This window comes from Phacochoerus africanus, chromosome 13 (assembly GCF_016906955.1).
Source record: "Phacochoerus africanus isolate WHEZ1 chromosome 13, ROS_Pafr_v1, whole genome shotgun sequence".
Taxonomy (NCBI): Eukaryota; Metazoa; Chordata; class Mammalia; order Artiodactyla; family Suidae; genus Phacochoerus; species Phacochoerus africanus.
Window position 1 is genome coordinate 75,746,938 of NC_062556.1, and position 15,257 is coordinate 75,762,194.

Sequence of the window (15,257 nt, forward strand, 5' to 3'; positions counted from 1 at the left end):
GTGATCATGGGGAAGCGGCCATAGACAATGCAAATGGATGTGCCTGTGTTCCAGTAAAACTTTATTTGCAAAAACAAGCTGTGGGCTGGATTTGACCCTCAGGCCGCAGCTGCTCACCCAGTCTTCATATAAGCACAAGATGCACAGTTGTGATGGCACTTTATGAATCTGTGGACTATTGTGGCACTGAAACTAGTTATCAAAAGCAAGTGTAGCTTCTAGAGAGTAGTAGTAGTTTTTATTTTCAGACACTTTGCTAAGTATTTGCTTTCAATTCTCATATTACCCCAAAGCTCTCAGCTGAGGAAGGAGGTAGGGCCTATGGCAGGATCTGTATAAACCCAGCCATGTCTGTGAGGCCCCTGGCCAGGGCAGGTGGGGAACCAGGAGGCATAGCTCACATAGAAGCCCAACAAGAGCCCTCACCTGAGCCGGGGATGAGACTGAAGTCCACTTGGCTCACTAAGATGCAAAAAGAGACACTTGGGTCTACGTGTAACTAGAGGAAAAATTATGATTTACTGTCAATGAGGTGAACAATTCTTGCCCCTCTGTCTCCGAGCACCTCTGCACACCTGCTTAAAAACTGGGTCCCTTGGTTACCTTGTCCCATCGTACTGGCAGAAGGATGCCCCGTGCACTGTTTCCAGACGCCAGCGAGGGATGCTCCCCATGTCAGCGGGTCTGTAGAGTGATCTGAAGGCCAGTGCCTGCAGCAGGTGACTCCCAGAAACAGAGATGAGAGTCTAAAGCCATCTTTTCACCAGAGGCTTCTTCCTCGGGTTCCAAGGGGGCAACACAGGGGCCCAATTTCTCATTTTTCATCCCGAGGAAGCGGCTCGCTCCTCCCCCGTGCTCAGCTTGTCAGGGTCCAGAAGCAGCAAGTCCTCTCCATCAGCAGGATGCAGGATGGCCCTCGTCCTGTTTCCCCGTCATCCAGCATGACCGTGTGGTCCAGAGAAAGGGCAGAAGCTCATCGGTTCTGCGTTTGTAGACTTAGTCAAGGCTTTTTCCCAGTCATGCGAATACCATGTTGCACTGTTTGTCTGTGCTTCCATCCATCCAAAGACTAGCTATAAATATGAGTAATATGAATAAGATGCTTAATTTAGTTTAACGGGCCATGGTGTAATGTTTATTGTGTCTTTTGAAATAATTTCAAACTTAAAGAAAAGTGACAAAATCAATGCAAAGAACTCCCATATGCCCTTTTCCCAAATTGCCTTTTTTCACTTCCTTTCTCCTTTTCTCTCTTCCTCTCTCCTTCCTTCCATCTGTGTGTGTGTGTGTACGCATACGTTCCCTGGACCACTTGAGAGCTGCCGAATGTGTCTCTGTGTCTAAATACCTTGGTACATATCCTAAGACCAAGGAAATGATTTTGCCCTAGTGCAGTCAATTATCAGGTTCTTTAACGCTGATGTGCTAACCAGTATCTAATTCCGAGTTCATGTAACCCTTTACCAGTGATCCCCCCAATGTCTTTCATAATGACGTTCCCCCCCAGTTAAGGATCACTTGCCAGGTTTAGTTGCCGTTTCTCAGAAATCTCATTTACTCTGGGACAAACCCTCAGCTTTTCTTTTTCTTCATAACGCAAACAGTTTTTAAAAGTTAAAGGCCAGTTTTTGAAGCCTATCCCTCCGTCTGGGCTTGTGTGCTGCCTCCTCACATTGGGACCAGTTTCCACCTTCTTGGCAGGAGCCCCACGGAGGTGATGACGTGCTCCCAGCACATCGTGTTCCGAGGCTCTCGGTGACCATTTGAAAGCTCAGTGGTGACCTTCACCTTGGTTGCTTCGTCCTTCAGACTTCTCGGATCTCAAGTCACAGTTTTCTCTTTGAAAGTGCTGAGTCATTTGCAGGGAGGTACCTGAGACCGTGCAAATACTCTCTTCCTTTTGCATATCCATTCATGGTCCTTGCCAAAATCAATCCCTTCTCTTTTGGTTGCAGAATCATAATTTTCTAGCCCATCTTTCCACTGTGAGAACCCCCTTTCTGACTCATTCATCTACTCCTTCATTATCACCATGGACTCATGGATTCTCAATTTATTTAAGGAATCGTGATCCATTACTGTCCTTATTTGGATGCTAAACTTGCCCAAGTCTTTGATGCTAGTTCCTATGTCCAGTTGACAGGGTCTCTGGTCTTTTTAGCACTTTTGCATCCTGGCCTTCTGCATGTTCCAGGATCATCTGCTTTGCCTCAAATCTAGACTTAGCCTCTTATCCAAAAAGCCTCAACTAATTTTGGAGGAGAATGGTATTAGGAACCACTAAGAAAGTGAGGCAGGGTGAGCTCATTGCTAGTGGGTGTTGCTGCTCTCAGATCCTTTCAGAAGGAAAAAGCTTAAGATTTAAGCATAGAATAGATATATGTGTGTGTGTGTGTGTGTGTGTGTGTATAAAATAACTTCTTAGTATATGTGTAATATATAGCTGTGTGTTAAAATCATGAGTTTACGATGATGCCTGTCATTTCATCCTGACGCTACAGGGTACTTTTTGCCTTTTGCTGCAATTCATAATTGCTCTTCTCTTCTCTGACCCTTCTCCTGGCTCCCTGTTTGTTTATTCATGTAGTGACTTTTCACTGAATGCACTGCTAATAAATATATTGGTTGGACAAGCAAAGTAATCTGTGTGGAAGATACAGCAACGAAACCACTTTGCTACTAAGCATTGCTAACTGTCTGATGGACTAAGACTAATCCTAAATGATTTATTCCACATCTTAATCTTGTAGGAATCCACAAAGTAGGTACTCTCATGGTTATTTTATAGAGAAGGAAGTTAAGGCTTAAAAGCTGGTTACATGCAGTGTGTATATGTTAATCTCATCCCCCTAATTGTCTGTATGTATAAACTAGATAACTAACAAGGACCTACTATATAGCACAGGGAAATCTACTCAATAGTCTGTAATAACCTATATGGGAAAAAAGAATGGCTCTATGTGTGTGTATATATATATATATATAATTGATTCACTTTGCTGTACACCTGAAACTAACTTAACATTGTAAGTCAACTATGCTCCAAAAATAAAAAAAAAAATTTTAAAACTGTCTAGGTACAGATATCGGTAGTACAAGAAACATGTCCTTAATGGCTGCAGTCATGGTTTTCACTTTGCTCTTCAAATTTCTAACCAAAGATCCATTCATTCAGGCACCCATTTGTCCCTGAGGTATCAAGAAAGGTATACAGATCTGGAATTCCCAGAGTTTTATAACCTAGCATCTATCTACAAAACAGAAACAGACCCACAGACATGGAGAACAGACTCGTGGTTGCTAAGGGGGAGCGGGGAGAAAGCGGGGTGGGCGGGGAGTTTGGGGTCGGTAGATGCAAGCTCTGACCTTTAGGATGGATAAGCAGTGAGGTCCTGCTCACAGCACAGGGAACTCCATCCAGCCTCTTGGGAGAGACCAGGATGGACGAGAACATGAGAAAAAGAATGTGTATCTATGTGTGACTGGGCCACTATGTTGCACAGCAGAAACTGACACAACGCTGTGAATCAACTATACTGTAATAAAAATAAAGTAAAAAATAAAAGACTCAAGAGTTCTCTCTTATGAAAAGTAATAATAACTATGATAATAAAATAATGTCAGTAGCCACCTAAAAATGTATCTGCTTGCTTTCCACCTTTGCACCTTAAAAGGGTCAGGAAAAGAGACCCTTCTCCCCGAATAACTGAGATAGTCAGATGAGGGAGGGGCGCCCCCATATCCGCAGGCTGCCCTGAGATGGGTCCCTCTGCGAAATGTGTTCCTGGCAGCAGTTTTCCTGGAAGAGTTAGCTGCTGACAGGAACCGGAAGTCTTTAGGACTTGGTCAAGGGCCCTGAGGCTCCTGGGGTCTGAGCAGGTCTAAGCTTGTTCCGACTGTTAGGGCAGCTGGAAGTGCAAAGGGCCCGGGGCTCCAGTGGGGGACAGGGGTTCGTGGGTTCTGGCCAAGGTCAAGGAAGGTCAGGGTTCATCACACAGTGTGATGCCCAGTAGGGAAAATAAGAGGTGTGAAGACTCCTAATTGGTCCCCACTCGGGAATGTTTCAGTGGTTAGACCTGGACCCGCATAAGCTTCATGCTCAGGTCCATTTGGATTTTCTTGCCACTTACAATATTCACTTCTTTATTCCCCAGCGAGTGAAAATGTCGTGATCCAGCATCTGTTCCAGTCGAAACTGTCCCAGACAGGGTCCCTTGTCTGTTCTGCTCCTTCCTTGAAATTCAGAGGACGCAGATCTGCTGCACTCAGTCGAAAGGTGACCAGTTCTCCAATGACAGGAGAAAACAGGAACTACCTAGAACTGAGCAAGGTGAGAGTTTTCACGATTCTTGCATGGTTGTCGTTAAGTTTGCTTAGCATATGTACTTCTCCTTCCAAAAAAAAAAAAAATAGAAGCAGCAGCATGAACCTCAATGCCAATGGAGAGGAACTGATGTTTTAACTTTAAAGAGTAAAGGAAAGATTGCTTACCTAGAGTCCAGCCCGCCCAGCCGGGACCTTAGTGGAAGGTGCAGTGGAGTGAAAATTTGACTAGTAATTTTATTGGTTGTCTGTGCAACATCCTATTTACGGCTCAGCTCTGTGACTGTCTTTTTGATGAATGGGAGGTAACTTCAGGAGCAGTAGGTTTCGAGGGAATAAACTTAGCCACGTTATTCTGTGGACATTAATCACGTCAGAGGCTTTAGGTCTCTCAACAATAAATTGTAGTTTCTCATGCAGACCTAGTGTATTTATCAGGTCCTACGGTGCTTTCCCTGCATGTTTGGTAGATTTCGAAGTGGTTTTCGCATCATACCAACTTTTTCATGTGTTTTTGTCCCACGCTAGTTTGGTCGTTCTGACAACCTGAAGATTCCAATGATTTATAAAATAGAATGAAGAATTCAGTGGGGTTGTTTCAAACTGAAATGGTTTAAGTTTATGAATTCACTGCCTGATTTTTAAACCCATTTGTTCTGCTTGCCGCTACAAAAACTCCAAAAAGACGAGAAATATAGTTTGGGAAGGCGTCCAGGATAATCCATTTTAGAAATTCGGTTGTTATAGCTGGCTGGAACGCATTTTAGCCTCCCAATTAAAATGAAAGCATAATTAAAATCAGCTTTATGACAGAGGAGCAGCAGAAGTGTGTATAGCATATTAAAATTGTGTGTGTACCTGTGTGTGTGTCTAGCCAGTAGACCCTAGAATTAAGGCTCCTTCGATGTGGCATACGGATCACCAAAATTCAGTCTCATGGCGTATACACATGGCCATCGTTTACATAAAAAAGGACAAAGGGGTGTGCTTTGTAAGGAAGATCTCTGTTCCTGGGGGGCTTTGCCGAAACTTCTGACCCTGCCCTTCTCAGTCCTTCTGGAAATCAAGAGAAAGAAATCACTGCACACCTCTCAAGCGTAATTTTTAACCTTAATTATTAAACATCACCAGGCAGAGATGCCATTAGTCTTTACCCTAAAGGACCGTGAAAACGAGATGATTCACAGCGGGCCCTCCGCCCACGAAGGGGAATCGAGTGTTCCATTTCAAGGGCTGGAGATTTATTTATTCTGATGTTTCCTTAAGTGTCCCATTCCTCACTTTGCTTCAGAGGAGCCTTCTACCCACCCTTCCACCGAGCGTCAGGCCTGGCTTTGTGTTTCTGGGGAACCGGTTGGTCTGAGACCAGCCGCTTCATTTGACATTCCCTCGTCAGTTACAATTGCGCCTTTCAGCTCGACAGTTCCGCTTAATGGAAGGAAACGAGCTATTGCAACGGCAGTGCCCTATTGACAAGAATGTTTTCTCAAATTTTTTCTTCTCTCCAGACCTTTTATTTTAAGATAAACGATTTTGGATCGATGGACATGCTGGTCTCTGTCTGTTTGATTTTGTGAAATGTAATCGTACATTAGTGGCTGAGGTTTCTCTTACCCCTGGTGGGATTTAATTAATTACCTTCTGCCTTTTATTTCTTCACCCACTGGCTTCAGCGCCACTGACTTCATTTAACTCCATTATCATTTCATCTTTGCTACATACGATTTTTTTTTCTTTTAAGAGCTGTATATAATTACTTAACGAAGAAAACCATCTATTGTCATTTTTCACAGGCAAGTAATTTACTAACCCCTTTAGTAGTTTAAAAAAAAAAAGAAGGAAGGAGGGAAATGAGTCAGAAACTGGTTTTGGTTAAACTTAGGGGGAAAAAAATGATTGTTGAAACATCAAATCTTTGTGACGTAAGATACTGTCCTTTTGCCCCTACGTTTCATGATAAGCACAGACAATTAATAAAATAATCAGGATGAGTTTATTGTACCACCATAGGTCTTGTTATTCTCAGATTCAAGCAGGCGCAGACTGGTGACAGCCATGGACCGGGTGGCTACAGTAATGGCTCTTTCGCCTGCAGCTGCCCTTTTCCCAGCTGATGGTAACATTACAGAGAGTATCTGGCCCTGATTTTTAACTACGCTGGCCTGTGAATTTATGGGGATGGGAGGGCTCCTTTTTTTCTTCTGCACTGGAATCTGGTAAAATAAATCTGCTCTTCCTTTTTTTGGTTACAGTTATTAAAAAAGAAAGGCAAGTCTGCATTTCTTCAAAGACTTGAACGCGGAGGTCCGGCCACTATAGCGTCGCAGCTGAGGGTTAGTGATGTTTTCAGATTTCAAAACCTTCCATTTTGATTATGTCAATTGTAGAGGGTTCATGTAGAATTTTCCTCCCTTTTGGGCACTTAAGTATCTCCAAAAAGAGACCACACACGCGCGTGCACACACACACACACACACACACACGCACACGCACACACACACATGCACACAAAGTGAATGTGCATAATACATAAGAAGCAGGGTTGAGAAATAAAGATTCTTATCTCAGCATCGCTCTACAGTGTCAGCAGGTGGCTTCTTGGGAAAATCAGCTGTGTTTTCCTTCTCTCCTTAGAAAACGCTAACGGATATTACTGGGAAGCTTCAGAAGTGCACGCCACACTTTATTCATTGCATCAAGCCCAACACCTCGAAGCTGCCGGACGCCTTCGATACCTTTTACGTGTCTGCTCAGCTGCAGTACATCGGGGTCCTGGAGATGGTGAGGGTCACCCGGCACGGGTACCCCGTCCGCCTCTCCTTCTCAGACTTCCTGTCCAGGTAAGTTTTGCTCGGGGTCCACTCTTCCGAGTCACGTGTTGATGAACCCGTCGCCGCGTGGATCTTGCTTCCTTTTCTGGCATTTCTTTTATGGTTCATAGTCTTTAATCACGAGTCAACAAAATACTCCGGGAAACAATGAAATGCAAGGACAAAGCTTATGTAAAAAGTTACCAGGAGTTCCCGCTGTAGCACACCGGGTTAAGAATCCAGCTACAGCCGCTGGGCTCGCTAAAGAGGTGTGGGTTTCTTTCCCAGCCCAGGGCAGTGGGATAAAGGACCCTGCACTGAAAAAAAAGTTACTAAACTTTACTGCAGACGTTAGCTTGGGAACAATTTCTGTGTTCCCTAAATTTAGACTTCCTTGGATTTAAAGATTTGTGAAATGGTTGTGTGTGATACTTACATAAAACCAGGATTTAGTATAAGGACTCGTAGGTGTGATTATTTTCTCCTTTATATTTATGAACAAAATATTTTTTAGGTCAAGGATTAGCAAATAGCACTCATGGGTTAAATCCACTACCTTTTTTTTTTTTTAAGGTTTTGTGGAACACAGCCAGTGAATATAATGAGAATGTCTGTTTTTAACCAAACAGTAAAATGGGGGTGGGGAAAAGAAAACCAGAAAGTATTTGTCAGTCTTTTTATATAAAAATCAGAAATATGAAACTAATATTGATATAAAATAATGTCAGTATTACATGTATAGCATCGATAGTTAAAAACTAACTTGACAACAGCAGTATTAAGAAATCTGTTTGGCAAACGACTCACCTAAAAAAAAAGATTTTAAGACTTTGGTTGAGCAGACTTCTATTTGAGCCACTAGTGTGTGAAGAAGCTGTGAAATTCAGACACACCAAAATCAACCCAAAAATGTAAAAATCACCAAGGTGGACCCGGAACAATGGGGATCACATTTCAACTAGGACTAAGATTCTGTGTACGATTTTTATAACATTTGTCTTTCCGCAAAACAGAAATAACACTTGTTCACTGTCTCTTTTGGCACATTTTAAAAGACGCAAATAAGAAAATAAACATGATATGAGCCTCTCATTCTAAAAGAGCCACTAGATGACGCACAGGCAGAGGATAAAATCCACGCCATTTCAGGATCAAGTATGTGAAGAATGATTACGTTCAACCTGCAGAGTGTATGTTATGAACGGGCAAGATACTTGTGCTTAAATGCGCGAAAGATGCTTATTAAGGAGCTAGCGGACACCGTCTCCTATTTACAGAGGAGACTGGCGGAGCTGGGCATGACACAGGGGTCATGAAGAATTAATCTGTGCTTGTGTGGGGCGGGTGGTGTCCCATCACTGCTTACTGTTCATGTAAGGACATGTGGTGGGGACAGCTCTGGGTCTGCCTCTTTCCATCCCCTGAGTGGAAACCCATTGAGAGTCTTCAGAATTGTTCAGCCTAGGAGTTTTCACCGTGGCTCAGCTGGTTAAAAACCCCGCATAGTGTCCTTGAAGATGCAGGTTCAATCCCTGGCCTTGCTCCGTGGGTTAAGGATCCAGTGTTGCTGTGGCTGTGGTGCAGGCCGGCAGCTGGAGCTCTGATTTGACCCCTAGCCTGGGAACCTCCATAGGCCACAGGGGAGGCCCTAAAAAGACAAAAAAAAAAAAGGAAAATTTTTTTACCTTTGTTCTGTGTCTAGTTTGGCGTCTATACCTAGCTACCAGGACTCATCTCTATTAAGCTAGTCTTTGCAACGATTATCTTCTAAAATTATGTGCCGTTTTCCACGTCCTGCTTTACTCTGACTCCCAGGCAGAGGCCATCTCTTATTTAGTCACCATACCTGTGTACCGTGGGTGTTTCACCAGTGTGTCTGGAATGAAGCTGGCATTGGAAATTAACAGCTGTTCAATTTAAAGCGATGTTTCTGCATAGCAGAGACCAGAGCTATGCTGTCTTTGCTTCCAGGAGTTGTGGGAATAAGAAAGGATGCTTTCTGTTCAATCTTTGCATTTCTTTAACCAGCCCCTTCCTTAAAAGGAGATGGGATTTCAGTTTATCATCCTTCATTGTAATTGTGTATCGGTAGAAATGGAATTAGGAATTTATCTCAGTGCCAATCTGTCACCATCTCTCCAAATAAAGGATGCCAGTCTGGAATATTATCACAAAAACACTGCTCCTTAGAGCAATTATCAGCTTCTGTAGAACTTGAGTAAAACACAATCCACGTAGCGTCACATCAAAAAGTAACATATTTATTCAGACAGCGCATCAGAACCTTGAAGTTGCCCCAGGCCATCAGGCATCATTGTATAAACAAAGCCTAGAGGTGCAATTTATTAGAAGTTTGGGGTTGCCAAAATATCAGATAACAGTTCCCATGCAAAACACTTGTGTTCTATTCTTATCACTCTCCATATCCTGTTAGAAAAGAAAAACCAGCCCAACAAATTACTTTCTTTAGTTTACCAAAAAAAACCCCAAAAAACAAAAAACAAAAAACAAAACCAAACACGGTCACCACAGGCCGGACAAAGAAAACGAGGTGCAGTTTTGAAATAAGCACCCACTCGCTTGAGCAGCATTTATTGCCTCTAAAATCCAACATGACAATTAGTGCGGATAATGGACCCTTCTGTGGCATCTGCAGGTGGACATGACGCTGTTGCAAATTTGCTTCCTGGTCTCCTGGCTTTAATAACTGCCCATCATTCTGAGTCTTCCTAATCAAACCTGGAGAGTTGTGTTTGTCCAGAAATCCTATTTTGATTAAATGAGAGGCACGCTGGTGGGATTTTTTCCTCATAGCATCAATAGCGTCTGAGTGGCGCATGAAGATGCCAGGGCCTGTCTCCGTGGCAGGAGACCTCACGTGTTAGGGTGTGTGAGGAAGAAGGAAAGGAACGCTAGAGCTGAATGCTTAGGTGCAAATCCTGTGTGTAATTGGATGACCTGTTGCTGCGGGCTGCCATGGTCCCCCCTTAGAAACCCCCAGGCGGACGCTCTGCCCCCCGGTGTGCCTGTTCGGAGATGGCTTCTATAAGGAGGTAGTGGAGGTTAAATGAGGTCATAAGGGTGGGGTCCCCTCCAGTGAGATTAGTGTCCTACTAAGAAAGTCACCGGAGACAAGTCCATCTTCTCTGCTGTCCGAGGATGCAGTGGGAAGGCGGCAGCAAACTTCTGATGCTGAAGTCACCAGGCCTGTGGTGTTTCGTTATGGTGGCCTGAGCTGGCTGAGACCCTTTGTTTTGTAGGTATGTGTTCCTACAGTGTCAGTAGGCGGCACAACTGGACAGGTTTGGTTGGGAAGTTTTTAGTACGTTGTGCTGTTGCCGCTCTGAAGCTAATGGGAGGGAATCTGGTTTACACGCACGTACCATGTGGTTTGAAAAACTCCGTGGCTTTATGCATGCAATCAAATCCTATCTCTTTGTCCATTTACTCGATGGCATTTAATTGATAGTTAAGATTCACTCAGGCATCCTCTATTGAACACTCGTTTATAAACGTCCTAATTGGCTCGGGTCTCTTCTCTAAGCTTCTCTCAGGCACTTGTTTGCCCACTGGAAATATCCGTTTATGTGCCCGCCTCAAGCACGAGGCCAGAGGTTAGCCAGCTACCGCCCCAGGTAAAATCTGGCCTGTCACCTGCTTTCATATGACCTGAGAGCCAAGGATGTCACCCACATTTTTCAACTCTTCCATTTTAGGTAGTTATATGCATACCTACATAATATCCTCAATTTGCAGACAACGCTGAAATATTTACTCTCTGGCCCTTTCCGTTAAAAAAAAAAAAAAAAAAAAGCTACCCCTGCCCCAGATTGTAGGCTCCTTGGAAGGGGTCGGGGTGTTACTTTGCCCCTGGAGTCTAGCAGACTGTTGACCGCTCATCCAGGCCTGGGTCCACAGTCTATGACACCGAGCAGAAAAGATCTGATGTGTCTTCCCTCTCAGTGGCTTTCTCTAGCGTTGGCTGGGTTCCTCAGCGTGTGAGAATTTTGTCAGAGACAAACTCTCACCCATTCGTCCTGTATGTAGCACGTAAAACCGTTGGGTCAGGGGCTTGGAGAAACATCCGGGATTTCCTTCGCTTCCACCTTGTGTGGGACTGTGTTGAGAAGTCGCACACACATCGGCGCTCGAATCAGCCCGGACTTGGGTCTCTTTTCCACGACACACCCCGGGGTCAAAGCATCCCCCCCTTTCGGTGTCTGTGGAGAAGAGACAGGGCGGAGCGGCTGTTACGACGGCGCTGAGATGCGCTGTCTGTCGCTCTTACATTCCGTGGGTTCGAGGCGGTCCCGTGGTCCAGGTCAGCATCAGTTGGGTGGAAAGGTGTCAGGACCCACAACGAAGCGTCCTGGGCTGGTGTCACGGCTCAGTTCGCCGTGGCCATGGATCAGATCCCCCCAAAACGTCCTGGCCTGAAACGGCGAATTAATGTTTCTCCCAGTTCTGTGGGTGATCTGGGCTCGGCGGGGCAATTCTTGCTCGGGTGTGGCAGCCACTCAGGAGAAGAGCTTGGTGATAGCTGGGCTGGACCTATAGGGTGTGGTTTCCTGGTCTGTATTGTCTGGTGCCTGGATGGTGGTCCCCGTGGCCCTCAGTCCAGCAGAAGAGTCTGGGCTGCTTGCCTGGCGGCTCCTGGTTTCCAAGAAAGGAAACGTGTCATCATCTTAAAGGCTGGGCCTGGAACGAGCACAGCCTCCTGTGCCCTGCATTTTATGGGTCAAAGGAGTTGCAGACCAGCTGCGACCTTCTCGTGGGGAAGCAAGCCACTGAGAGCAGCCAGCTTTGGGACAAGCTACCATCTCCTCTCAAAGGGGGGCCATGCACGTGATTGGGGACAGTGAAAACACGTCCACAGGTCACACCTGTACCTCTGAATTGCTATTATTTCATCTCTCGCCAGTGTGCGTGTGTGAGTTCTGGGTGTTGAAGGAGGTAATATACCAGCATGTGGGTTTTTTCCCCGCATGGTAGATTCCCCGCGTTGTAGGCCTGAGGGAGGGAATAACCCAAGGCAGTGGCTTGGAGGCGTCTTTAAAGGGAAGGTGCCTGCTACCTTGGCAGCTGGTACTTGTTTGTACCATTGTTTTCAAAGCTTTCTTTAATGCCCTGTATGCTTGGGAATTCTAATTAACGTGGCTCTTCAATAGCCAACCAAGGCTGTGCCACACGTATCTCTCCTCTGCTCACCCTGCCAACCTATAAATGCTGGTCCTCCCCAGCTTCGAAAGGGGCATCTTTTATTTACCTTTTTTTATGGCCTCACCTGCAGTATATGGAAATTCCCGAGCTAAGAGTTGAACTAGCCCTGCAGCTGCCGGCCTACGCCACAGCCACAGCCACGCCAGAGCCTTAACCCACTGAGTGAGGCCAGGGATGGAACCCGCATCCTTATGGATACTAGCCAGGTTCGTAACCCACTGAACCACAGCGGGAACTCCAGAAGGGACGTCTTCTGAAATCTAGGTGCGGATCCTGGCAGCAGGCTCGGAAGGGCCATATGCACATCATTGGCCTAAGGACTTGTTTGTGGTTGGCAAGGGCGAGGGGGGGCAGTGTCACCACAGGGAGAGCTTGACCCTTTAATGCGGGGCCCTTATTTAGAAACGACAGAAGGGCTTGTCCAGTGAAAGCCCGACAGGCACTTTTGTTGTGCTTGCTGAGGTGAGGGCGCGCAGTCTGTGTTTTGAGGCTCCTGCTGCCCGGCGTCCCTCGTAGAACAGTCTGCGTCATCGGGCTTGTTTGAAGGACACTGTTGGTGCTGAAGGTCAAGCTGCGAAAGGACACAGCCAGGGCATAAAATCGGGTGCGGGGGAGGGATGCAAGAAGACACGCTTTGGCTGCTTGGAGTCAGTCCATGGGCAGCGGTTGCCCAGAGGAGCCGAATCACCAGCTGCAGACCTGGGCTGCGATCCTTTGATGTTTTTCTTGTCACCCAGAGGGAATGCCAATCACCATCAATACCTCTTTAATAAAAATGTGAATTAATAAGTGCAGGAGCTATGAAATACTCGAAGGGCTTTAACTGGCAAAGGGTCCATTTTCTTCAGGGTAATTTTGTCCAGTCTATACCTATTCTTCCTGGTAAAACCATCTGCAGGGCTGGCGGATTGTCTAAGGTTTAATGAAATCGGGGAGGAAAGAGGGCCTGTTACCTTTCAACGAAATATAAACTAGGAAAGAGAAGCATAAGGAGTAGATTCTAGAAGTCATTTCAGTTTAAACATAATTAAGCATATCTTGATTGGGAATTTGTTATACTGCTGAATCGATTATGAATCATAAATTCCCCCATAATCTACTCTGGGGATGGGCAAACTTTTTCTATAACAGGCCAAATAGTGAATAGTATTGCAGGCCCACAGGCCTCAAGGTCGCTGACATAACAACAAAAATAAACTCTGCCTCTGCCTCCTCTGCCTGGTGGCAGAAGGTAGCCCCAGACCGTCTGTAAGTGGGCGGGTGAGGCAGAGTTTCCGAAAACTTTGTCGGCATAAACACAGGGTCGATGGTTTTGACCCCAGTGTAGGGAACCCTTTATCTCATCCCATCCGTCGTCCTTCTGATAGAGATGGGGGGGGGATTCCATAGAAAAAGGGACAGATGACGAAAGAGGACTTTGATGCTTCCGTACACGCATCATCTGGCTCTGATTCTAACTTCAAGTCTGATAAGCTCGAGGATCTCCCATGACGACATCCGTTCACCACTCACTCACTCACTCACTCATTCACTCACAATTCATTTCTTCCCTTTTGCATCACTTGCTTTATTTTATAGGATGGAGCCTTTTACTGATCCACGACCCCCCTAAGCCGTGGGAAGTCCCTGCCGGAATGCCCCTGGGTAAGGCTGCATTCCCGCTGTGGTCAGTCCCGAAGTCTCTATTGTCTACTCATTCTCCCATTGCTCATGAGCACCTTTGTAGGTGACGTCTCTCCTTGCCCAGCTGGCCCTCTGATTTCAGGTGGTGTTGGAGACTGTTCATTGGTACTGACCAAGCATGGGCTCTTTTACAAGCATCATCTCCCTGCATCCTCACAGCATCCCCACAAATTGTATTATCAGGAGCACGCTTGCTCTGTGGTTGAGAAAACTGAGGTCCCCAGGAGCTCGGTGCCGGGCCAAAGCCTCACACCACGCCCTGGGGGTGTTTGTACCCGCACCGCTTTAGAGACGTGTGTGATGTGGGCCCGTTCCAAGCAGGGGCTCTTTCCACTCTCACCAGTGGGATGTGCAGTCTGTCTACACTTGATGGCCCTTGCCACCCACAGGCCGGAGCACAGAGATGCCAGCACAGCACGGTGGCATCGATGGGGCAAAGAAACCCCTGGAGATTTCTAACACTCAGCGCTGGGCCCTTCTGTCTTCGTTATTTTTGCTGTGTTTCCTGAAAAACAGTCCAGCTGATTTTGTCGAGTTTCATGGACTGAAGTGAGTCCCATCCTGGCCAGCGATCTTGCAAATCCGGGAAAGGGTGACCCTGCCCTGCGGTTGGTGATGGAGGTGGGTGGATCAGTCGTGACCTCTGAAAAGTTAGCTCAACAGAGTGAGAAACATGATCCTTGCAAAATGGAGAATCGCATGTTTCCATTTAAAATAACGTTGGAGAAGTTCCCGTTGTGGCTCAGCGGTAACAAACCTGACCAGTACCCATGAGGATGCAGATTCAGTCCCTGGCCTCACTCAGTGGGTTAAGGACCTGGCATTGCCATTAGCTGTGGTGTAGTTTGCAGACGCGGCTTAGATCTGGTGTGGCTGCGGCTGTGGTGTACACGAGCGGCTACAGCTCCAGTTCAACCCCTGGGAACTTCCATATGCTCTGCGTGAGGCCCTAAAGAGATAAAAAAAATAAAAAATAAAAATAAAGTAATATTGGAGTTCCTGCAGTGGCACAGTGGATTAAGAACCCGACTGTGGGCATTCCCATCGTGGTTCAGTGGTTAATGAATCCGACTAGGAACCATGAGGTTTCAGGTTCGATCCCTGGCCTTGCTCAGTGGGTTAGGGATCCGGCGTTGCTGTGAGCGGTGGTGTAGGTTGCAGATGAGGCTTGGATCCCACATTGCTGTGGCTGTGGTGTAGGCTGGTGGCTACAGCTCCAAT

General features: G+C 46.0%; 1 protein-coding gene across 1 annotated transcript in view; it reads left to right on the plus strand.

Annotated features, from left to right (window-relative positions):
• Positions 1-15,257, plus strand: part of MYO16 (myosin XVI) — a 421,162-nt gene that overhangs the window by 281,092 nt on the left and 124,813 nt on the right. Inside the window, exons 24-26 of the mRNA XM_047756311.1 lie at positions 4,155-4,330; positions 6,576-6,656; positions 6,958-7,163. Coding sequence (XP_047612267.1) covers positions 4,155-4,330; positions 6,576-6,656; positions 6,958-7,163 — 463 coding nt within the window. The remainder of the gene's footprint in view (positions 1-4,154; positions 4,331-6,575; positions 6,657-6,957; positions 7,164-15,257) is intronic.